This window comes from Cebidichthys violaceus, unplaced genomic scaffold, assembly GCF_023349555.1.
Source record: "Cebidichthys violaceus isolate CVI_PGR_0920_01 unplaced genomic scaffold, fCebVio1.0.p SCAF_8, whole genome shotgun sequence".
NCBI lineage: Eukaryota > Metazoa > Chordata > Actinopteri > Perciformes > Stichaeidae > Cebidichthys > Cebidichthys violaceus.
Window position 1 is genome coordinate 8699838 of NW_027176964.1, and position 25517 is coordinate 8725354.

The 25517-nt window shown below is 39.1% G+C and overlaps 1 protein-coding gene across 3 annotated transcripts; it reads left to right on the top strand.

The window, feature by feature from the left end:
* The first annotated feature begins 1509 nt into the window (after positions 1-1509).
* LOC137865969 (uncharacterized protein KIAA0040 homolog) lies at positions 1510-23789 on the top strand. 3 transcript variants are annotated; one of them, XM_068701580.1, is made up of 2 exons: positions 1510-1558; positions 19023-23789. In XM_068701580.1, exon 2 carries the CDS (start codon positions 19683-19685, stop codon positions 20004-20006), a length of 324 nt encoding a protein of 107 aa, XP_068557681.1. In that variant the 5' UTR covers positions 1510-1558; positions 19023-19682; the 3' UTR covers positions 20007-23789. The 3 variants fall into 3 exon arrangements, with proteins under 3 accessions (XP_068557681.1, XP_068557679.1, XP_068557680.1); XM_068701578.1 differs by lacking the exon at positions 1510-1558 and adding an exon at positions 15198-15423; XM_068701579.1 differs by lacking the exon at positions 1510-1558 and adding an exon at positions 18158-18532.
* The last annotated feature ends 1728 nt before the right edge of the window (positions 23790-25517 follow it).

The window sequence follows — 25517 nt, forward strand, 5'->3', positions numbered from 1 at the left end:
TAAAGTGTATACCTGAGCACAAGAGTCCAACGTCAGGAAAACAAATATGGATAAAGAGAGCCTGGCTGTCTAGATCTGCTGTTGGACACATTACTCTGTTTCAGCTCATACAGGTGCAGCTCTGGGGAAAGTTAAGATGGAGCTGTCGCTTCCATCCAGCTTCTCTAATTAGACAATTCACATAAAATGTTTCGATGAAAACAATATGTTAATAGAGTATCGTGGGTCCTTTTAGGAATAGCTCAGTGCATATACAAGCTTAGCGAAAGTGTGATTAAATGAGAGAGAGTGACGCTAGCTGCGCTCAGAAGAGACAGGTGTCTGCGATTGGAGCAGAGAGGACATTAGCTGTAAAGTAGCCTAGTTGTTGTAAATGTGCAGTCTAACCCCAAAGTGAGCATCAGCTCTGGCCCTGGAGACAAAACAAATTGTCCCGTGTGCCCATCACGGTCTGGAGGCTGTAGCAAAAACGGTTAACGCAGGCTTTGTGTTTCCCCTAATCGGCAGTCTGGTATTCTAGTTGCAAAGTGCGGCATAAAATGAACAGAAATAGAATCGTTAATCGCAATTATTTGTATGACAATTAATTGTCAATTACAAAAACCTTCAGATAATGCTCCAGCAAAGTCATTTGAGGGGTAGATAAAAGAAGCCTGTCAATATTTCCTGATCACGGATCTGTCGACATGGTGGAAGTCGCAATGAAAATCCATGCTAACATGCTGCTTAGGACGCTAACATTTTTTTTGTATTTCTGAAACCTTAGTATGAAACCAATAGCTTGTGAATTGCATACTATTTCTGGTGAAATATTACCGTATGCAAACACTCAACACGAAGCCGGCATAGATGTCCCACAATGCAATGTGGTAGTGATTCCAGTTTAAAAAGTAACTAGCTCACAAACCATTGTTTGGTAACCTGTGCCAATCGCATGTGTTTGGTCACATGGTCACAGCTAGAAGGACGAGCAGGTCAGTCATGGGGTCTGTTTGGCTAAGCTGGAGTTGTCAAATCTATACTGAGAAAGTGTTGAAAGAGTGCACCAGTTTAAAGCTGACTACCAGGTATAAGTCAAGCTTGAATAATTATAATTATAATAATATGACAATATTGTATTATTAAAAATATCATTGATTTGAGCATCTTAACTCATGCATGGAAACTATGCACAACCACACACACATGCATTATAGCAGCCTCAGAACTGATCGCAAAAACAGATACTCACCAAACCTTGATTCAGCACTTTTGAGATTCATTGTTTAATTACTGCATGTTCTAATTATCCATTAATTATCCATTCAAATGTCTGGTCAGCAGAAACAACTTGGTAAATAATGAGCATGCGTGAGGTTTGTGAATATATTAGAGTCGGACACAAATAAATGAGCAACACAGCACTAGTAGTGTAGTAAAGGTCAGAGAGATAAGCTCATGTTCATTCTTTATCAAAACAAAACACTGCCCATGAAAAGCTGCGTCATGAAAACAATGCTCACAGTTTGATTAGGTTCTCTGCCAGCCATGTGGGAGTATGGAAGGATCAGAAACAACTGTGAGTAGCTTCAGTTCCCTGTTATTTTAACGTTTTTATAATTTACTCCACATTCTGCTAAAGCCACAAGTGCACAGAGCTCAATAGGGAGCAGTGCTTTGAATTCAAAATGGATCAAATCTATCAGGATGCACCATTGAAAAGACACAACATGATTATACTGTCTGATTCATTTGTGTTTTCGCTGCCACAGTCTGCTGCAGTAAAGGCTGTGTTTGTAGTTCTTACATGACAGATATCTCACACTTCTGCCTGTTCATATTGAGTGCTGTTCAACTTTTCCCACAGTAGAAGTTCTATTTTGTGGTGATTCTTGCAAGAAACTTTCCTAATTTAGTACATGGTTAGAATATTGTCTTTTGTTCCCACCAGGGGGGACATTTACACTGCCCTTCATTTGTTTCAGTTGTTGTAGCCTGAACTCAAATTTAGTTTTTCAAGTTTGTTTCATTTTATTATATAATTTGTTAATTTGTGAGTCTGTTGTGACCTGGGGCAGCTCACACTGCCAAAACTACAATTGTTTGGATTATTTCTGTTCAAACCAATTATGCACTTTATGTGTTTCTGTGGTGATTGAGTCATTATAATTACATTATATTGGACTGTTGTAGAGTTACTTCAGTAGTTTATTATCGCAATACTTTATTTCTTAAGAAACAGTTGTGAGTGTTACAAGGAGTCTCAACATACTATGACATTTTTGACAAACAATACTATTACTTATTTAGATGTTTTTCAAAATTCTGTACTATGATTTTATTGACTTTTTCCGACATGCTATACTATGACTTTTTGTAATTTTTTTCGACATACTAAACTATGACTTTTTTTCATATACTATCACTTTTGGCATGCTTTCGACATTCTACTGTATACTAGTATTTGTTCATGTCTTTTTCGACATGCAATACAATGATCTTTTTTTTACCTGTTACACTATGACCTTTTTTTTCATACAATACTATGATATTTTTTGACATACTATACTATGACTTTTTTCGATATACTATGATGGCATGTGGAGTGGGATTGACCTCAGTAGAAGAAACCTTGAGCACCGGATGTGACGATGAATGGGGAGGAGGGTCACATCGGTTTGTACTGAAATCACAGCTGACTGCAGAGAAGAGAACAGGTCTTTAAAGTTTGACGGGAAATATATGATTGGCTTAGGGAGGCCGTGGCGAAATCGCCCACTGTCAGCTGATAGAGTAGGAGCCAGGGAGCGACAGAGATTTGTGAGTGAATGAGAGCATAAAAACACTGTCCTAATGTAGGAAGTTAGAGTAAATCCCAAAATTGTACATAGTTAATTAATTTACAACTGTATGATTAGACATACTACATTTCAAAATATCACTCCTATAAGCAAAGCTCTTGTCACGGGGTGTGGTGGTGGACCCAAAGGCAGGCACAGAACAGGGAGTACGAGCGTGTAATGGTTTATTTCCGGGGAAAACAGTCAGGGAATAGCGGGGAAATCCAAGGAGGGTGAGGGTGGAATCCAGGCAGGACGAGGCAGGGCAGGCAGACTGGGGAACAGAGAGGATGAACCAAACTGAAGGAACAGGAAGACAGGGTCAATGCAATGAAAAGACACTTGGGGAAAAAAACTCTGAAATACTTTCGAACGGAGCGGCCGAGAACGAACAAACTACCACGTAAGTTGTAACAACAATCTGATGGAGAGTGGATGAAGAACCGGGGTAGATATACTGTTGAGTGATGAGGTGATGGAAGGCAGCTGGGTTGACTGGGCAGGTGAGGTGAATTGTAATCGGGAAGCCGGGAGGAGACCAGGTCGGAGCCACGCCCATACCACCCACAGAGGAGGGATCCCCTTCCCAGGATGGACAGAAGTGCAATAGATGTCATGTGTACAGAATGAACAGCATAACAGAGTTACAACACATGCAATGCATATGACAGAACCACGGCAGGAGGCAAGACCATGGTCCAGGTATAACCAGCATCCACGGAAAGCACAGAGACTCTGGTGAAGAAGCTAAGTCATTAATGTGCATTAATGGTATAGGCAATATAAAATAGTAACGTGAGGAATAATAAAAATGATATTAGCAGTGGGAGTCAGCAGGGCCATGGCGGGAGGAAGGACCAGGGTCCAGATAAAACTACGATCCATGGAAACCTGTGTGGAGAGAAAGCAAAGTTAGTAGTGAGCATTAATGGGACATCAAATCATATAGAAAGAGACGAAGAAGAGGAGAGAGGAGCTCAGTGTATCCTACGAAGTCCCCCGGTAGTCTAAGCCTATAGCCTTAGAGCTGTCCAGCTGTCGAATGCTAATATATTGCATCCCGTGTACTGTATGGTAACTATAGCCATACCCAAATCATACCCAAATCTCACCTGAGTTTGGGAATTAGTCAGTTGATGGACCTTAAAACAGTTTTCAACTGAATTATTTGATGGATAATAGCTATTAACACATAATAATTAATAAGTTATTTTTTTGTTTGGGTGGCACGTTTCACTGCACTGATTGGAAGAAAGGATTACCCAATTTGCATTTACTAATTTGACTTTTTACGATGTACTATACTATCACATTTTTATGACTTTTTTATGCTATACTGTGACTTTTTACAAATTTTCTATAAGGTACAACCCTATGACCTTTTTATGACTTTTTTGACATAATATACTATGACTTCATTCAACATGCTATACTGTGACTTTCATGACTTTATTCGACATGCTGTCCTACGACTTATTTATGACTGAGAGGAATAGAGAATAGAGCTGAAACAAGTGGTTTAAATAACCACAGACAAAGTCCCTGCACACAAATTTCTCTTTTTAGAAGATAAGAATATAATATTGTGGCTTTCTTGGGTGACACGACTTCACACCTGAATTAACTGAATTTAAAGCTGCAGGTCAATTCAGTTCATCTTTCTAAAATGAAATACTTTATTTTAAGATGCACACTTTTTAAAAGCTTTCTGTTATGTATTTATTTTTTTAATCCAGTCCATATTTTAAGTGATTTAAATTCATGTATTTGATTATTTATTATAATTCATTTAAATTTGAAAACTGACAATAAATATTGTTGAGATATTATTCAATTGCACTTTCTATATTTAATTTAACAGTCAGTTGTTGACTACATACAGACGTTATTACAACTGTTCGGCTACTTCAATACATATGGTCCTAAATCATTGCGCAAGTTAGACGTTATTGTGATGTTCCGGACCTTTGCGTGAGGAAATTCTCTCGAAATGGACCTCTGTGAATATAAATGGAATACCCCTGTGCTATACTATGGCTTTTTTATTACTTTTTTCGACATGCTCCACTATGAATTTTTTCGATATACTATACTATGACTTTTTTATTACTTTTTTCAACATACTAATCTATGACTTTTTTCGACATAGTATACTTTTACTTTTTTATTACTTTTTTCGGCATCCTATACTATGATTTTTTTGACCTGTTATACTATGACTTTTTTCAACATACTATACTATGAGTTTTTTCGAAATGCTAGACAACTCATTTTTTATTACATTTTTTGACATACTATACAATTACTTTTTCATACTTTTTTCGAAATATTATACAATTACTTTTTTGTGACCTAGGTACATCCAAAACTATAAACTCATGAAAAATAATTAGTTTATCCATTTACATTAAGGCTCAATCTCTCTGTCCAGACAAGTCCCATGGCTAAATACAACATTCACTTTGAAAAATCTAATTTAATTATTCATGTTTACCCTCTGCTCACATAGTAATGATAAAATTTAATGCTGCACAGATGACAGAAATTGTGTTGATTTGTGTTGTGAAACACAGTTGAACAACACAACAACATCTCCTCACTGTAGCTATCCACTAATACCTCCACATCTCTCTAGAGGATTGAGCATAGAGCTAGTGACGGGGTGAAGCTGATGAAAAGCGGCGTTGTGAGCCATTCCCAGCCTTCCATGCGCTCCTAGAGTCTCTTTACATCTCACTGAACAGAGCAAGTTAACAGGTCCTGGCAGTCATCTGAATACCAGGGAGGTGCAACCCAGATTTCCCTGTTACAGTCTCATTCTGATAGGGTTGTAAACACCGGCGCTTAATTGGGAAACTGGCCGGTGAGCAGCTTGATTTTCAACAGCCAATTATTGATGCTCAAAGCCCCGTGAGCTGGAGTGGGGGAGCCTGCAGGCCTCATAGATCATAGAGGCATGAAGATTTAACTATTCACAACCTCAGCAGAGTCGAATGTGAGTTAAGACTTAATGTTCTGGTTGAGCATCACATTCTACAACTTAGTCTGTTTTTTCTGCTTGTCCAAATTATAGGATCACGAGTGATAAAGAGAAAAAACGCCTATTACTGTAACAATCAAACCACTCATTAAAGCACTCTTGAACACTTGTAATTAATTTATGAATGCATGGATGGAGCCTCTAAAGCCTTAATACTGCTTAATGAGTCTGTTCTTTGTTTTTATGGACTATTACTGAATTGTGCCCTACACGAACATATAGCAATCCTGGTATTGCTGATGAGGCTTGATCTCTTTTTCTTTTGGTGAAGTTTGCATTCGTACAACTGCCATTTGTGGCAGAAACTAGATGTTTCCACAGTTTAAGTGTTTATTACTTTTAGCTTTGTGTCTCTAACTAGTCTTCATGCTGTTTTAATCAGTTTACTGCTGACTCATGTTCGTGGAAAACAAATGTGTGTCCTGTGCAGTCAGACTACCATAGTTGGTAATTTATAATAACACATTTGTTATCCTATTTATGTGCTCACTTTCCTCCAAAACACAGATATGTGATTATATATTAGAATTAGAATTCCCTAATTTGTCAAGTTAGCTGAACGCCTCCACACTCTTTCCATTTACTCCTTTGTTACTGCAGAAGTACAGTCTGGCTTCGGTGACTATCTCCTCTTTTATAGCCACCGTGTGTATTTATTTATGGCCTAACTGTGTGTATTTTCTGGACTTTGTGTGGAAGTTTTCTCTAATTTGTTTTTCCTGCTCCAAAGAAATGTTCTGACATTTTCTATTCATGATTTGAGTCCAAATAGGAAATGGAGTTTTGTTTTTCCAGTGTGCCAGCAGCTCTCCTTAATAACTCCCGTCTGCATCAGCTGAACTACACAAAAGTCCTCAGGAGCCATTCAGATATGACACACATATGAAAGTGTCTCTCAGGGCTGCAGTGACCTGAGGGATGAGCAGGACGAGTGCCTGCTCTTTATCACATCACATGTTACATGCTCAAGACTTTGGATAGCGATTCTTTGCAGAGGTCACAGCGCTGGAGTGTGTTTGTATGTGTGAGCTCCTGTGAGAAAGTTAGATCACATTTTGCTATTTGACACACACACACACACACGCACACACACACACACACACACACACACACACACACACACACACACACACACACACACACACACACACACACATTGATGCACAGTTTGAATTGAATGTAACTGAATAGAAACCATGCTACAATGTAATAAACCAGTCAAGGAGTGTCAGGGATGTCAGTCTGAATTCTTGAATGGAAGAACCTTCACATAAAAAGAAAAGGTTTATCTCATCACCTTAACTCCAGTTACGCAAACTGTAACTCGTAAAAAATGTACTCGTACAAACTAATGCTCACTTAAAGGGGTAACATCATGCACATACATTTGAGTACCTGGAGTGCATACTGTCTTACTTCACAGTGTGTGGTATGTTACTTTTTTTGTGGGCTGCCTAGATCAGAAAATGTGTGATTCATTAAGCCATTCAGATTTGGCTCCCCTTCCTATGTCCCATGCAGCACGTTAAAATATACCGCCTCCCATCTGAGTATCTCAACCTCACGGCTTGGAAACTACCTTTGCAAAAAAGCAGGGAGGGGGGCTTAAAGAGACAGGCGCTGAAATGGAGTGCTTCAGACAGAGGGTGACTATAGCTATATTCAGACAGACAGTATAAGAAAAACAATGTGTCTTTTGAATATTAAAGCATGTAAACATGCTCTAGAAAAAAAACAAAATACAAGTAGAACCTGAAAATAAGCATGATATTTATTTATTTATATATATATATATATATATATATATATATATATATATATATATATATATATATATATATATATATACATACATACATATACACACACACACACACACACACACACACACACACACACACACACACACACACACACACACACACACAGGTGCTGGTCATAAAATTAGAATATCATCAAAAAGTTGATTTATTTCACTAATTCCATTCAAAAAGTGAAACTTGTCTATTATACTCATTCATTACACACAGACTGATATATTTCAAATGTTATACCTTTTAATTTTGATGATTATAACTGACAACTAAGGAAAATCCCAAATTCAGTATCTCAGAAAATTTGAATATTACTTAAGACCAATACAAAGAAAGGATTTTTAGAAATCTTGGCCAACTGAAAAGTATGAACATGAAAAGTATGAGCATGTACAGCACTCAATACTTAGTTGGGGCTCCTTTTGCCTGAATTACTGCAGCAATGCGGCGTGGCATGGAGTCGATCAGTCTGTGGCACTGCCCAGGTTGCTCTGATAGTGGCCTTCAGCTCTTCTGCATTGTTGGGTCTGGCATTTCGCATCATCCTCTTCACAATACCCCATCGATTTTCTATGGGGTTAAGGTCAGGCGAGTTTGCTGGCCAATTAAGAACAGGGATACCATGGTCCTTAAACCAGGTACTGGTTGCTTTGGCACTGTGTGCAGGTGCCAAGTCCTGTTGGAAAATGAAATCTGCATCTCCATAAAGTTGGTCAGCAGCAGGAAGCATGAAGTGCTCTAAAACTTCCTGGTATACGGCTGCGTTGACCTTGGACCTCAGAAAACACAGTGGACCAACACCAGCAGATGACATGGCACCCCAAACCATCACTGACTGTGGAAACTTTACACTGGACCTCAAGCAACGTGGATTGTGTGTCTCTCCTCTCTTCCTCCAGACTCTGGGACCCTGATTTCCAAAGGAAATGCAAAATGTACTTTCATCAGAGAACATAACTTTGGACCACTCAGCAGCAGTCCAGTCCTTTTTGTCTTTAGCCCAGGCGAGACGCTTCTGACGCTGTCTGTTGTTCAAGAGTGGCTTGACACAAGGAATGCGACAGCTGAAACCCATGTCTTGCATACGTCTGTGCGTAGTGGTTCTTGAAGCACTGACTCCAGCTGCAGTCCACTCTTCCTGAATCTCCCCCACATTTTTGAATCGGTTTTGTTTCACAATCCTCTCCAGGGTGCAGTTATTCCTATTGCTTGTACACTTTTTTCTACCACATCTTTTCCTTCCCTTCGCCTCTCTATTAATGTGCTTGGACACAGAGCTCTGTGAACAGCCAGCCTCTTTTGCAATGACCTTTTGTGTCTTGCCCTCCTTGTGCAAGGTGTCAATGGTCGTCTTTTGGACAACTGTCAAGTCAGCAGTCCTCCCCATGATTGTGTAGCCTACAGAACTAGACTGAGAGACCATTTAAAGGCCTTTGCAGGTGTTTTGAGTTAATTAGCTGATTAGAGTGTGGCACCAGATGTCTTCAATATTGAACCTTTTCACAATATTCTAATTTTCTGAGATACTGAATTTGGGATTTTCCTTAGTTGTCAGTTATAATCATCAAAATTAAAAGAAATAAACATTTGAAATATATCAGTCTGTGTGTAATGAATTAATATAATAGACAAGTTTCACTTTTTGAATGGAATTAGTGAAATAAATCAACTTTTTGATGATATTCTAATTTTATGACCAGCACTTGTATATAGCTGGGAAAAGGTACTGAATACTGAGACAATATGGTGACACACTGAGGAGATTCATGCTAGCAAAACATTCAATTACTGTCATGTTGATGTGAATTGAGGTTGAGCAAAGTTTTAAAAGAAAATTAATTTCATCTTTTTCCTCATTGCAGGGTGAACATTTCTATTTGAACTTGCTTGTTGTGTCAAAATGTTCCTGTAGCTACACATTTAAATTAAGAATCTACTTCAGTCACAATAATTTCTGTTGTCATTTTACTTAAAAACTCAGAGAAAAGTAAAAACAGGGAAGTGCACATTTGTTCTTGGCTATCCCATGACCACATAAGGTCATGCCACTGTCTGTCTCGTAAGTGTATCAGACATTTCTGGTTGTAGGAAACACCAGTCAGTCTGTCTGTAAAAGATAATGACACGGCAATTATTATGTAGCATTAATCTGCCTTAACAGTTAACTGTCCATTCGCTGTTTTAACTCAGAGACTTTATCTATCTATCTATCTATCTATCTATCTATCTATCTATCTATCTATCTATCTATCTATCTATCTATCTATCTATCTATCTATCTATCTATCTGTCTGTCTGTCTGTCTGTCTGTCTGTCTGTCTGTCTGTCTGTCTGTCTATCTATCTATCTATATATCTTTCTATCTATCCATGTGAGTAAGTGCAATTCCCAAAATGTAAAACTTTCACTTTCACAATCAATGTCCTGTTGGAACTCAGAAACCAGCTGTTTCTTTATGAGTCATCTATTTTTTGTCCTCTTTATAGTTACCTCAAAACTCACATTCCAAAATGCTGACTAGTTTGAATGACTTTTTGTTCCCACAGTGTCTCATTTAGCTTCTTCTGTATTTGGAAGTACTGGGGAGAAAAGAGGAACTTAGAAATTCCCCATTGATTCAATTTAAGCACTAAGGAAAATACATTCTTTACTGCAAACATACAGTGTCGCCTTTATTTATTTATTTAGCAGAATAGACCAAAGTTCTGTTCTTCTCAAACCAAGAGAAAAATGTGTATAACATCTATTCCCAGAATACAGCCGGTTTCATTCAACAACTATGCCGAGATTATTACGTAGTTAGATGTTAAAATAGCTTGGACTGCTGGAATGTGCAATTAGGTGCCCTTGTAAAAGCCTTATGTAAAAGGTTTACACACCAACCAATAGCGCTTCAATGATGGCTTTTCTTGAGAGCAAAAGACAATTCCTTATATAGACTAATCATGTCTTTGCCATGTTCTTGCTCTCTGCCTGTTTAGACAGCACTGGGCCCAAACATTTTACAGGGCTGAATCACAGCTAAGGCTTGCCCGCAGGGGGAACTGGTTTTATTAGCAGACTATTTCTGGTCACTTGTCAGATTGCACTACAGCAACCCTTTAGTCACTTTTCATTAGCGCTCACATTCAAGAAGTCACAGAGTGCGTTCATACGCACTCATATTTCAGTGTGTGTTGGCAGAACCAGTAGGTCGTAGTGATTTGTAATGGCCTTTTGCACAGTCCAGTAATCCCACAAGGCTTTCCTTAATGCTACTGGTAATGTCACAGTCACTTTTTTTGCTTTCATAATTGCATGATCAGTGATCCAGTGTGAGCTCACTGGTCTTTCCTGCAATTAGTTCAGCTACAGACCAGAGTTAGATAAAGAGGTATATTGTTTAAGCTTTCCCTCATAGGTGAGCACGACCAAGAATAAGGTTTCTACGAACCAGATGGGAGTCCCATTATATCACAGTGAAGTATGTATTGAGAGTAAGGTTTCCATGGAGGAAATGGGACGCATGTGAGGGTCACTGCAGGTAATTTGAACATAAGGTATACTTACAGGGAAGGGAAAGTATAATAGGGTCCTTATAATGTAAGAACAAAATAAAGTCAGACCTAAAAAGGAACATCGTTGCATAAGATCCAAGAGCTTTTTCAGATTACTCCTCACATCTTATCATAGTTGAAAAGAAGATCAAATCTAAGTCTAAAGGTCTAATCTAACTAAATGGAACTACGACAAACTGTGAATTTCTTGACTTGCAAAATTATCTTTTGAATTGACAAACATCATATGTGTAGTTAATGAAAAAAAGATTTGTCATTTGCCATTGACTGCAGTACATATTTTTCCAAAATAAAGTCACATGGGGGACATCGGAAGGGGAGGGACTTCGCTTCTCTATGCCTCTACTGAAACCATTCAGTGAACTACATCTCTCCTCTCAACATGGCCGTTAACGTGTCTTGCTAGCTCACTAGGTAACTTGGCTATGTTACATGCACAAATATAACCTTATCTTACCCTATGTGGTTTATCAAGTGATTCTTTTTATCAGCCAGTAAACGAAAGAACGAGCAAGATCTACTGTTTGTGCGAGTACATCCAAGCACAAAACACACAGGTATCGTAGCTTCAGCAAGAGACATCACATACACAAATTTTGGGTGAGAAGTCTTTGTAATTACATATTTTCACAGTCTTATATATCAACAGTTTTACGACAAAATGCAACTTATTTGACATGCAAAATTATCTTTTAAATTGACCAACATCATATGTGTAATTCATGGCACAATTCACACGGGATCATGAAGTTATTTGTTACTCGCCATTGACTACGGTACATATTTTTTTCCGAAATAGAGTCCCATGGTGGTACATCGGAAGGAGTGGGACTCTGCCTCTATAAGGATCTACATGCAGTTAAGTCAGCAGTAGCTATGAAAGGCAGCAAATAGAATATATAGTGAAACCATTTTCATACAAACTACTGGAAAGAAGGATTTCCATCAAGGAAAGTGCTGCAACACTGAGGTCATTAATCAACACTTGCTTGAGGTGACTGGACACTGTAGTGCCTCAACAGCAGCTGTGATATAGCTTCACGGCGTGGCACTACACGCCCTGCCAGTCAGACTGCACCCTCTGTGCTCCATGTGTGTGTGTGTGTGTGTGTGTGTGTGTGTGTGTGTGTGTGTGTGTGGTTGCTATTTGTCTAAGATGGCTCAGACACACCTGCAGACATGACAAGGCTTGTCTCATCAATTTTCATGTAACCGTGCCCCGTAGCAATGAAAAGACACACTGCATGTTCAGCCAGTCAGATGGTCAGGTGTGTTTTCAAGTTTATCAGACAAAATGTAGCTGCAGTAAGTGAGGATAAAGTAAAAGTGGTGATCTGATCATAGTTTAAACACATCCATTGTTTCCTTTTATTATCAATATTCCTGTTAATATTTTTTCATATTTTCACAGCTACAGTTGTGGTCAAAAGTTTACATACACTTGTAAAGAACATAATGTCATGGCTCTCTTGAGTTTCCAGTTATTTCTACAACTCTGATTTTTCTCTGATAGAGTGATTGGAACAGATACTTCTTTGTCACAAAAAACATTCATGAAGTTTGGTTCTTTCATGACTTTATTATGGGTTAACAGAAAAAGTGACAAAATCTGCTGGGTCAAAAATATACATACAGCAACATGAATTAGCAATTTTGGTGACTTAGAAAGTTGTGTCAATGAAATGAGCTTCATAGCATGGCCTCTTAACTTCTTGTGAGTGATTATGAGTGACTACAGCTGGTGACTTCTCTGAGGCCATTTAAATAGGGCTCATTGGATACAAACGCCCACAAATGCTACAATGGGAAAGTCAAAGGAGCTCAGCATGGATCTGAAAAAGCGAATCATTGACTTGAACAAGTCAGGAAAGTCACTTGGAGCCATTTCAAAGCAGCTGCAGGTCCCAAGAGCAACAGTGCAAACAATTGTTTGTAAGTATAAAGTGCATGGCACTGTTTTGTCACTGCCACGATCAGGAAGAAAACGCAAGCTATCACCTGCTACTGAGAGAAAATTGGTCAGGAGGGTGAAGAGTCAACCGAGAACCACCAAAAAGCAGATCTGCCAAGAATTAGAAGCTGCTGGAACACAGGTGTCAGTGTCCACAGTCAAGCGTGTTTTGCATCTCCATGGACTGAGAGGCTGCCGTGCAAGAAGGAAGCCCTTGCTCCAAAAGCGGCACCTTAAGGCTCGACTGAAGTTTGCTGCTGATCACATGGACAAAGATAAGACCTTCTGGAGGAAAGTTCTGTGGTCAGACGAAACAAAAATCGAGCTGTTTGGCCACAATGCCCAGCAATATGTTTGGAGGAGAAAAGGTGAGGCCTTTAACCCCAAGAACATCATGCCTACCGTCAAGCACGGTGGTGGTAGTATTATGCTGTGGGGCTGTTTTGCTGCCAATGGAACTGGTGCTTTACAGAGAGTAAATGGGATAATGAAGAAGGAGGATTACCTTCAAATTCTTCAAGATAACCTAAAATCATCAGCCCGAAGGTTGGGTCTTGGGTGCAGTTGGGTGTTCCAACAGTACAATGACCCCAAACACACATCAAAAGTGGTAATGGAATGGCTAAATCAGGCTAAAATTAGGGTTTTAGAATGGCCTTCCCAAAGTCCTGACTTAAAATCCCATTGAGAACATGTGGACAATGCTGAAGAAACAAGTCCATGTCAGAAAGCCATCAAATTTAACTGAACTGCACCAATTCTGTCAAGAGTGGTCAAAGATTCAACGAGAAGCTTGCCAGAAGCTTGTGGATGGCTACCAAAAGCGCCTAATTAAAGTGAAAATGGCCAAGGGACATGTAACCAAATATTAGCACTGCTGTATGTATATTTTTGACCCAGCAGATTTGATCACTTTTTCTCTTAACCCATAATAAAGTCATGAAAGAACCAAACTTCATGAATGTTTTTTGTGACAAAGAAGTATCTGTTCCAATCACTCTATCAGAGAAAAATCAGAGTTGTAGAAATAACGGGGAAACTCAAGAGAGCCATGACATTATGTTCTTTACAAGTGTATGTAAACTTTTGACCACAACTGTACTTTAAAAAGACGTCAAAGTTGAAATCCCTCATTCATTACTTAGAAAAAGTATTCTTTTTTATTTTCGAAATTCTTGAATAGTTTGGAGACTGAGACTGTAAAAGAAACATGAGAGAAAGAAACAGTTTTACTGAAATTAAACATTAAAGAGAAATTTGCAGTAGTTATGTGACCTGACTATATATGCAGGCCCACATTAACCACTTTTTGAGTTACTGTATGTTCACGAGCACACATTCTATTCAAGTCAGTGCACTTTAACTTCCCCCTTTCAGGACAGGAATAAAAAATCCTCTTTTGGTTGACTGAACTGAAAGGGCAATGAATGACCACAAGGCATAGCAACTGTGTGTGTGTGTGTGTGTGTGTGTCCACATGACCTCACTCTTTCATATCTCAATTGCATCTGGCTCTTACACCTGGTGGTACACACACACACACACACACACACACACACACACACACACACACACACACACACACACACACACACACACACACACACACACACACACTTTAACAGCTTTCATTTCTCCTTTTTTATCACTGTTCTGGGACTCTGAGATGGGTGGAGTGGTTGTTGCTGTAATTTTGTGTTATTTGGCGCAGCCTTGCCTGCAACTTATAGGTTGTTGTTGCAGGGTTTTCAGATCAGTGCACGTAGAGGAGCCTTTCTTTTACTATCTTAACATGGGGAGTTTGTTTGGAGACACATTTAATAAAGGCTTCTTATGATTTAATTTCACATTCAGTTTACCCAAATATCCCTCGCTGTCTGACATCATTCAGCGCTTGTGTGAGTAAAGTAAAGCAACCACAAGAACCCAGTTTCCCATGCAGGAAACACATAAGCAAAGACAGAGGGCCCATTCTTACACAAAGTGGGCAGGGTGCAGTGACGTTGCGACCAAAACACACACACTCACTCACAGAGAGAAGAGGAGGAGGAGGAGGAGGAGGGGAAACAAGGGCAGCGAGGGAAACAGGAACAGAAAGTGAAGACTTGTCAAGATGTCTGGGTGAGAGGGACCAGAAAAGAGCAGAATCCAGATGCCAAAACAGAAACAACACAAGTTTGAGCAGCTGACTGGAATAGACAGGAGGGGCAAGCTGACCTGCCACTTCACATGTGCCTGTGGGGTAAGTTGCCGCTTTCAAAGAGATCTTGAGTGCCAGCAACTTGAAATAATTTGAGACTGTTATGAGTGGTTTATATAAGCTGTTGATGCTTTTTGTTGTTTGACTAGTGGAAAAACAAAGGTAAAAAAGCCACTACTCTGGCAGGCTACTATTGAAAAAGTGTTGTTTTGGCAGTGGTTGGATGTTGACAGGATGTTTGACAAGTTCCAAAGATAAGCTGATGTATTTCTTCCTGCCTTTTGGTGTCACTGTAAGATCCTCTTTTTATTTTCTTGACTTTTTAAAATAAACCATTTGGTTAAAATGTCAGTTTATAAAATGAAAACTTTTGTCCTTTGTTATAATCTGTACATTTGCTCCACCAATCATTCACTTCCATGGATCTTTTTTGGCTCAAACATTTACTGCTGCTGGTTTTAGTTTCGTCCTCCTGCTATTGCTGTAAGAATGTCCTCAACTTTGCTCATTTCACTGAGTCAGGATTGAGTTGACACAAGTCTGAACAGTAATGGGCTCGCACACATGCTCCTGCTCACTGTGGAGAATTGACTATCAGCAGGCCTGTAGCTACTCGAGCGAAAGAGCTGCACTTAGTGATCCAAAAAAAAAAACAAACAAACGAGTATGGTCTTTACAGTTTGTTGGTGGCTGACTCAAGTCAAACTGAAAGTGTCCAAGTGCTGTTTTAATACTGACTGGTGAGGGATCTTCTCTGACCGTGTGCTCGGGGCAAGTCATTAAAGATTCCTGCCTTGCCTTCTGTCACAACTTTGTCTTTTAGGTCGCACATGTTCCTTAAAAAGCAGCAGGGGCTAACTGAGTGCAATCATAACATTTTTCTCAGCCCCTTCCTGGCTTTGTGTGCCCTAGAAGTGGCCTTTTCCTGTATATGAATGGCTCCAGGAGAGCACAATGTCATGAGAAAGTGAAGTACCCGGGCAGAATCTTAGAATGGCATCTCATGGAGATAATATGAACCAGGGGAATATCTAGATCCAGTGGACTCTTTTCAAAAGGCGATTTTCTCTTAGTAAAGTACCTCTTCTGTTTTGTACCTTAAACCGCTAAACCACAAACTAACCTCAGCTCAGATATGCACCATCAACATTTGCATCGTGAACACTCTCTATTCCTGCCACACTACTAAAAAGGGCCTGCTGAAAAAGAACTGTTAAGTGTTAAACTATCTGAGCTGGAAAATATTCTATTTTAATACAGTAAATTACATTTTTTTTTCCTGCCTTTGCATGTCAACTCATAGAAAAGTCAAAATAATATAACATAAGTGATTTAAGATCCGTTTTTTTTTTTTCTCTGCCTGTTAGTGTGAACACTGAAGATCGTTTTAGACTAATCTCACAATAATCATTCTTTCTGGCTGATGCTATACTTATCATAACACTTGGTGACTTATCTATTCCATTTAATGACCTCACCCCTGATACATTCATAGTCATCTTTTAAATAGCTCGATCACACCTCTGTGCTGCTCCCGGCCATTGTCTCTCTCCTCTGGACTTATTGTTCAGTGACTTTGGCTTGTTGTGTTGACAGTGTTTCTTGTAATGCGTACACAAAGGTTACTCTGCTTAGCCGAGCTCATCACAACAAGATGTACCGACAGCAAAGGAAATGACCAAGAATTATGTGGCGGTGACATCGTGGCTCACAACAATTTTCCATCCAAATAGCGCAATTAAAAGAAAATTAATGATTTTCCATCAAATACTGTTATTACTAGTATTCATGAGCATTGACGAAGATGATGGTCAACACATATTTGATTTGTCTTTATTTTGAGTTCTTTTATTTATTTTTTTTACGAGCAAATTTCAAATGTGCAGAGAAATATGTTTTCTTCAAACTTTCGTCACTCATCACGTTTGTCTACCGGTTGTGAGCAGTTCAATCAAAGAGTAACGAGTACGTTGATGACGACTATTCTGACACAAGGATATGGAGGAGATTCTTCCAGCTGCAGAGCTCCAGAAACACATTGGACAACTTTTTGAAGTCACAGGTTGAGGGCCTTTGCGCAGCAAAAGTATTGCATAATTTCCTGTTTGTATGAAACAATAAGTATGTTGGTTTTTTGTATACTAACAACAAAACAATACACTACAAAGATTAGTATATGCTGTATACAGTAAGTATGTAGTATGGATCTATGACACAGCTAATGTTTTATTTAAACTTTTAATTGAAAGTTTTTTTAGTGGCCTAACGGGAACATGATCAGGTAACAGAATTTAGTGTAGCACTGATATGCGTTTTCTACTTTCCTATCCTCTTAATCATCTTATGACCTCTCAGGTTCATGAAGCTCAGCGATGCTTGATATAAAATGCACAGCTGTGCATGTGCAATTATTTTTTAATGAACTGTAAAAATAAGTAAACAAATATAAGTTAACCAAATTCAACCAAATATAGCAGCAAGTGCAGCTTCAAATGTGATGATTTTATTTGAGAGAGACTTCTCTCTTTGAACTCTCAATCTGACGTTTTAGGACTCTTGCTACTTAGCTTTAAGAGCTCAGCTTCCTGTTGAGCAAATGAACAGGAGGGAAGTTAGCAGGCTGTGTGCTGGTAAACCAATTTCACACATGAGACGCAACGCACAGCGACAGCCACGCCAAATCCATTTGCTCTCCACTTGCAGGTGCATCTTCCTCTCTCTCTCTCGCTCTCTCTCTCTCTCTCTCTCTCTCTCTCTCTCTCTCTTTCTGTCTGCCTGAGAAGCCGCCAAATGTAAGATGAAAATCTTTTCTCTCTCCTGCATCTCGAATACAAAGAAGCTCTGTAGCCGAGAGCTATAGAGAATCTAGGGGACATACTTGAGTCAAGTGGTGTTTGAAATCATTTGAAAAACAAAAAAAGTTGTTTAACTCTGTTTAAAGAAAGACGTCGCCTCCAGGCCTCAGACTTAATCAAACAGTCTCAGAGAAAAAGGGAACAATATTACTTGTGTTTCTAAGACTGACTTTTCTTCAGCAGACCTACTTCACCACTTGAAGCACAGCCCAGCGTTTTATTCTCCAGGAGAGCTATTAGGAGAAGACTTAATCCGAGGCCAGAAGAAAATGTTACATTCAGACATTTATGAAAACGTAAGCCAGACCCCATCTATCTCCTCCAATGGGAGCCATTAGCCGGGTATATTCAGATGAATCTCCTGCAGCGGGTCTCTCTCTAGCATACCTCTCTCCCTTCTCTTTTTTTTCTGACACTCTCCGTCTCAGCGGGACTCTTAGAAAGATTGGTTACCTCTATCTCGGTCTGCCCTTCCCTCAGACACAATCTACCTCTCCCCCTCCTCCTCTCCTTCTCTTTGCCCCTGTCTTTCTCAGTGGGACTTTTAGAGAGATCTGCCCTGAATCCTGAATTACTCCTCTGCAGTATTAATGAAGGGAAAGCTGAAAATCTGAAGCTGACACTGACATGGGGGGGGGGGGGGGGGGGGGGGGGGGGGGATAGAGACGTTTAAGGCGGAGACAGAACGATGGATTGGAGGCAGGGAAAGGAGAGAGGGAGGAAGGGCTGTCTTCTGGAAGCCAAATTTCTGTCCATGTTCACTTTTCTCTTTCTTTTGTTCCACAGATGCACAGAAATTGAACTACATCTCTGAAGGCAAAAGGGCAAGATGACAAGAGAAGACTCTAGAAGACAAAGAGAAAGAAATGCCAAGCAGCATTAACAAACTTGGCTAAAGTGAGGATTTTGGCTTTTTCCATCAAGATCATCACAACTGGGCGATTTCAAAGAAAATCTTTTCATAAACAAATGAGCTTTTGGTCTTTTGGATTTGTTTCAAGAATGTGTTGGCTTTGTAACCTCCTCAGAGGGCACTTGAAGGAAGGAGGCATACATGAAGTCACCCTCCATACTTCCAGTGTTTCCATTTAACATAAACACAAGCCTGAGCGCGTACACAAGCCTCATCAGACAGTGCTGTAAACTCTGATCTTTAGAAGAAGGAAACAGAAGCACATGAAAGTGCAACGTCAAGTCACTAAAAATATCTGAAGTGACAGACGGTAGGTCGGTGGATGTGAGGTTTTGTTGAGAATAAAACTTCATAACTTTAAAACTGGAACCAGATTCCGTAAAAAGAACTTTCAACTTAAATTGACACCCTATCTTAATTACCAGATGTATATCATGCTGCCTAATATGCACATTTACTGACTTACAAGCTTCACAAGACCCTGGAGGATTTATTTCAACTTTACAACTACCAGACATATTCAATTAAAAGCCATGGATGGGAGAACAGAGAGCATCCAGGATTTTTTCAACCAAGTTTGGAGCTTTGCTACAGACAAACACAACCAGGGGTTGTATAACACCGTCTGCCTGGTGGTCCTCTTAACTCTTCCCTTGCTGGTCCTCCTCACCACTTTGGTGGTGTGCTGCCACTGCTGCTGCTGTCGCCATGCCAACAGCTGTTGCTGCTGCTGCAAAAGCGCCATGGCAACCACAAGGTCAGAAGCGAAGAAGAAAAAGAATTCGGATGAAGACTTGTGGATCTCTGTCAAGACGGGGCCGATGACGCCGGACAGGGTCGCCCTGAACATGGTGTAGGAATGATGGAGCATCTCAGAAGTGTAAAACTCAAACTAGCTTGGACTCAAGAGACATTGTTCAAACTACGAGAAGGACCTCACAATGTAATGGGCACAGATTTAGCTTAAATATGGAAACAGTGTACAGTTTATTGTCATCATGTATTCATAATGCTGTGTGTGGAGAATGTTTACAACATTTTGTATGCGCTTTTAAGTGTGTGGTACATAAAGGAAGAAATATGTGTGTGTGTGAGTGGGTTAGAGAGAGAGTGTATGTGAGAGAGAAGTGCAGTGTTATTGAGAGCACTTTGTTCTTAGCGCTCCCATGTGAAATTCAGTGCGACTGCATTTAGGAGAGAGAGACAATTTAAGGCCTGCCCAGCGTTCAGATGGTTGTAATACTGCCTACTTTTCCCATCCAAGCTGCAATCTAGACTCATGATTGAGTCTCTCTTCTAAAAAAAAGCCGCTGATGCTAAAAAAAGTTTGGAAGAAAACTATAACTTTGATTTCTTACTTCGTACTTAATATGATAGAGTGTAGGCCACATGAGAGAAAGTTCTACTAGTTTTGATTTTTGAATGTTACAGCATTCAGGTCAAGTGAGCTTTAAATGCACAATTCATAATGTAAGGAAAAACACCAAAAAGCATAACTTAATATTGAAATCTGTTATCCTTTCAAAGTTGATTGCCAGATATTATAATTTGCTGATTAATACTAGACAATAACCATAGTCAGTAATGTTTTCTGGGCCTGTATCTGTGGAGGTTTGGGATTTAAGTGAAATACAAAAATTGAGAGTGAAAGCTAAAAATGTTTAAAAATGCTGAGAGCTTCATCTTCACTGTATGTTTGTCATAATTATTATTATTATATTGTCGTAAATGTTCTGATGCACATTTCCTATTATTTCATCACTGTATATGAAAACATATGATTGTTGTTGAGTTGCTAATTCCACATGTTAATTGTTACTAGAGATATTTAGGATTAAAATGACCATATCATATCACAAAGGAAAATGCAGATTTTTTTTAAGACAAAGAATGACCAACACGCCGCTTGTCTTTTATTTTTATTATTATTATATATTTTTTATTGTCCCTAGTGTGTTTTTAAGCGTAATTCTTCGATGTTTGACCAACATTGGCCCAGGTTTGTTTCGATCAATCGTGTTTGTACATTCAGCTGCATTTAATTACATTATCTTGAGAAACAAACAATCTCGTAATCTCTAAACTATTAAACGATGCATGTGAATATACCTCAAAAATATATTGTCAAAAACAGATTTCTGAACTTAGTCAATGTATATTCAAAATATTCAGAGAAGAGAAACCCTAAAATAATCAAATGATTTGGGCTTCAAGTGGATTGTGCATGAAGGCTCATATTTTTTTTAAGTGTATGACATCTCAAAGCCCAATTAAGCAGAAGCGTCTCAGTAGTATCATCATGTTCAGGCATTAGCTTACACTGACACTAAGTTGCTCTTCTTGCTCAAGTGCTGCTGGGAAAACAGGCCCCAACTCATTTCATTACTGCTCAGACACACACATTCCCATGTGGAAATCGGGGTTTGTCTCTTCGGCTTGATGTTCACAGAGTGAAACAGTATTTGTTGAGCTTAATTCGAAAGCTTGCCCTGCAAAATAAAAGCCTTTAGTAGGCTGCTGTCGCCCACACTGGAAGGTTTGCCAAGAAGTGACATCATAGACATGTTCAGAGGTTGGCTGATCATGTCACTGCGGTTGTATGAGTCAAAGCATTTCTTTGTTAGTTTACGGAGTTTTTATTCATTATCATTATTACAGACTGTGACAGGCTGTCTTAAAGATAATGATACAAATAAGTAGTAGATAAAAGATAGGTAAGGTTGGGAAATACTCTTCTTTGCTTTCTTGCCAAGAGTCAGACGAGAAGCTTGATAAATATGTAGCTGGTTAGCTGGAAGCAGGAGGAAACAGCTAACCTGGCTTTAAATTAATTATTATTATGTTATATCTTGTTTGATTAACCCGTAGAAAAATATATATAACATATAATATATAAAATATGTGTTAGAATACACAATAAGTATAGAAAACTACATCAACCACATCATCAAATATAAACAGGCTGTATTTGTGATGTTAAACATTGCCTTGACACCTCTCACTTTGAACAGATTATATTATTTTTACGAGAGCAAGTATGTAAATCAGTTGCAGGCATCAAAAGGTAGGGAATATCAAATATACATGTTTTGTATATGTTTTGCTTTTTCCCTGTGATCAGAGGGAACGGAGGTGGGAGCATTTGTCATCTGTTTGAAAAGCAAATCTGCCATGCTCTGTAGTTTTCTATACGATAGCACCTTTTTTTTTTAATCCCATCCAATTATGCATGACATTGTATATTTAGGACATGTTTTTTTTTTTTCGGTGCTGTGATGATTCTTTATTTTAAATGATGAGCCTGGCTGGGCTTTGTTTGTAGCTCTCCGTGCATAATTTATCCTGACATAAAGAAATGCAATGACAAAGGACAGCACAACTTGGAAGATGACAGGGAGAGAAATCAAGTTTTATTTAGCTTTGTGGAATCTCATCTTTCTGTTTCTGATGTAAACTGCAGTTAACAGAGCCTTTGAATTTTGACATAAAGTCATTATCATTGTGTGTGAACATGTCATATAATGTATTGCACAGGCCTCTTCATTCAACCTGGCTGCTAAGACTCAGACAATGTGCTCAAATGCAATATTTTTAACAGCCAATGCATTCAATTTGAGCATGCAGGAACAAAGCTCTGGGTCATTTTTGCAGACTGTTAACACTGAAATGTGATTGACTATCTAAATTGAATGGGAGGAAAAACAACAACAATGAGCTGTATTTGTTTGTGGCGCATCTATATACAGCATGACATCTGCCTGAAAACGTTCCTATTACACTAACATCCACTTTTACTGCAGTGAATTATGGAAAATAACGAGATAAAAGCGGTGAAGAAAGGTTCCTAATGTTATAAACTGTGTAAATAAACAAAAATGAATGCTGCAGAGGCAATGCAATTAATAATAAGCACTTCTGCCTCTAGTGATCTTCATGAACATGTAATTTTCATCGTCGCTTTGATGACCGTAGCGGAGCAATCTTTGATGCAAGTAATCAGTTTGGCTTGAGGAGCAATTAAGGCTCAGAAATGTACTTCGGAAATGTGTTGCATCTCATGGATCCTCACTCTTAACCTGCGTGATATATTTGTCAAAGTATTAGCGTAACTTAACAACAAGTTTGTTCTTCAATGCCTGAGGTGTGAAAAATTATTTTCATCTTTTCACTGTTGCACCTCGCATTTGATCAGGAGGCGTATCCAACTCCCTGACAAATCATTTGTATCACTGATGTGCTTCGCCAATTAGTAAGCTGAACACAACAATCAATGTGCTGACAGCATATTTAACACTTTAAGTTGAGTGGTTCCCAAACATTGTTGAGTACTCAACCCCTCATGGTTCAGCTGACATCTACTAGTATGCCCATTGGCACATTTGTGACTAAGCATGAGAAGTACATGTAAATAGCCACATTCAAGTCACCCAGCCAGTTGAATGGGACATAAAGTAAGCAGGCCAGCCAGCTGTGGTTCTTGATATTTGCTGTAAGAGCATAATTTAGTAAGAGGTGCATCTGACACCTAAAATGTGTCTTCTTAGGTATTACATAGGCTGCTTGAAGTTGTGTTACGCAGGGATGGAAAGATTGGGCTATTAGAATATTATACTCAAATAAAAGTGTGCGTGTATTGTTAAACTAAAGAAGAACGCCTTTGTCAATGTACTCTAATGGAAAAGCATCACACCACCGGGCCCTGATGTCAAAAACCAACAGTAAATTACTACAGATGGCACTTTGTAGCCTGTGCATGCAACTGATTATCTATTATAATATACAACCACCTTCCTCTCCATAGACTAATTAGAACTCACCAGAAAAGAGGACTCTGCAGACAATTTAACAACAATGACTGACAATAAGTTAGAATCACTGTGGCGGGTGTAACAAGCAATAGCCACATAAATTGAATAACCTGACACTTCTTGTAGAATCAACAGCACATCATCAAGGCCAACACAAAGATGTATAATACAAAATATAGACAATACAAACCACAACCACACATATAGGAGAAACTGCAAGTAGCACACACACACACACACAAACACACACACACACACACACACACACACACACACACACACACACACACACACACACACACACACACACACAAATTACTATGTTGCTAGGCAACGCAGACAATGAGTTTGTTGTTGTAGGCTTCTCACCTGTCTGAATGTCCATTTGCCAGTCTTGAGCACCTCAAAGTCCTCCAGTCTGCTCCAGGTTCAACTTCATTCATTCTCAAAGCATAATATAACCAGCCCACCCAGCCTCTCTGTCCCAGTACAACCAGTCCACTTGGCCTCTCTACCCCAGTGAGCTGAGTAAGGCTCTGTGCTGAGCCTCACTCACCTCACTGATGGTAGAATAGAAGTTCCTCAGTGAACACAGCAGTCACCACTGTGAACGATTCACCATTAGCATGTTAGCAAGATGCACCTGTGTGTGTGATTCGTGTTACTTTGTCGTGCTCAGCTGGGGTGTATTAAACCAGTGATTACTTAAGGTAGATACAAATTGTATTATAAACTATGTTTAATATTGGTAACCTTAACCCATAATGGTGAGCCCCGGCCCAGTTCCGACTCTCATCTCAAAGTCAATGGGTTTTTTGAATGAGTTTTTGTTTGGATGCCTGAAATAAGGTCTTTGATTAACACAAGCTTAACAGATTTTAAAGTTGTGTTCTATAATGTAAAATACGTCAGTAAATACCAATCTTGTGAATTTTGAAGCTTTTAAGTGTTGTAAAAAAAAAAAAAGGTTGCTAACAAGTAGCTAAATTTAACTATACGTGGTGTAGTTTGTTTACAGCCCAATGTTAGCTGCTTATCTTGCTGAACAAAATGTGGAATCAAAAACGTATAGAACTTATCTTCTACAATAATCCAAAATCCAATGTAAAAAAACCCCATACTTTTTATATGTGTGATGCTAACCTCCGATGGTTGGCCTACAAACATACGTCATCCCTGCACCACTCTATAAAGTACCCTGTAATGCAAGACTTTGCAGCATTATCATGGGATGAGTCAGTGGTATTTTTGATATTCTCATTTGCTTTTTGACAAACAGAAGTTAACTTCAAAGCCTCTTCTCTTTCTCTGTCTGCCTGCCTGTCTATCTGGTCCATACTTCTCTCTTTCCATTAACAGCTCACACCCCACCCCTTAGAACAAACACTCGCTTGTTACAACATTACCAAGTTCTCTTCTGGAAAAAACACATCATACTGAACCCTAGGTGTAAGTTTTACCAAAGTCACATGGGCAAACAAATGGGTATGTCTGCAAGCATATACTGTATATGTGACCACACAGAGTAGACACATGGAAAGAAAGAGAGAGGCTCTTTCT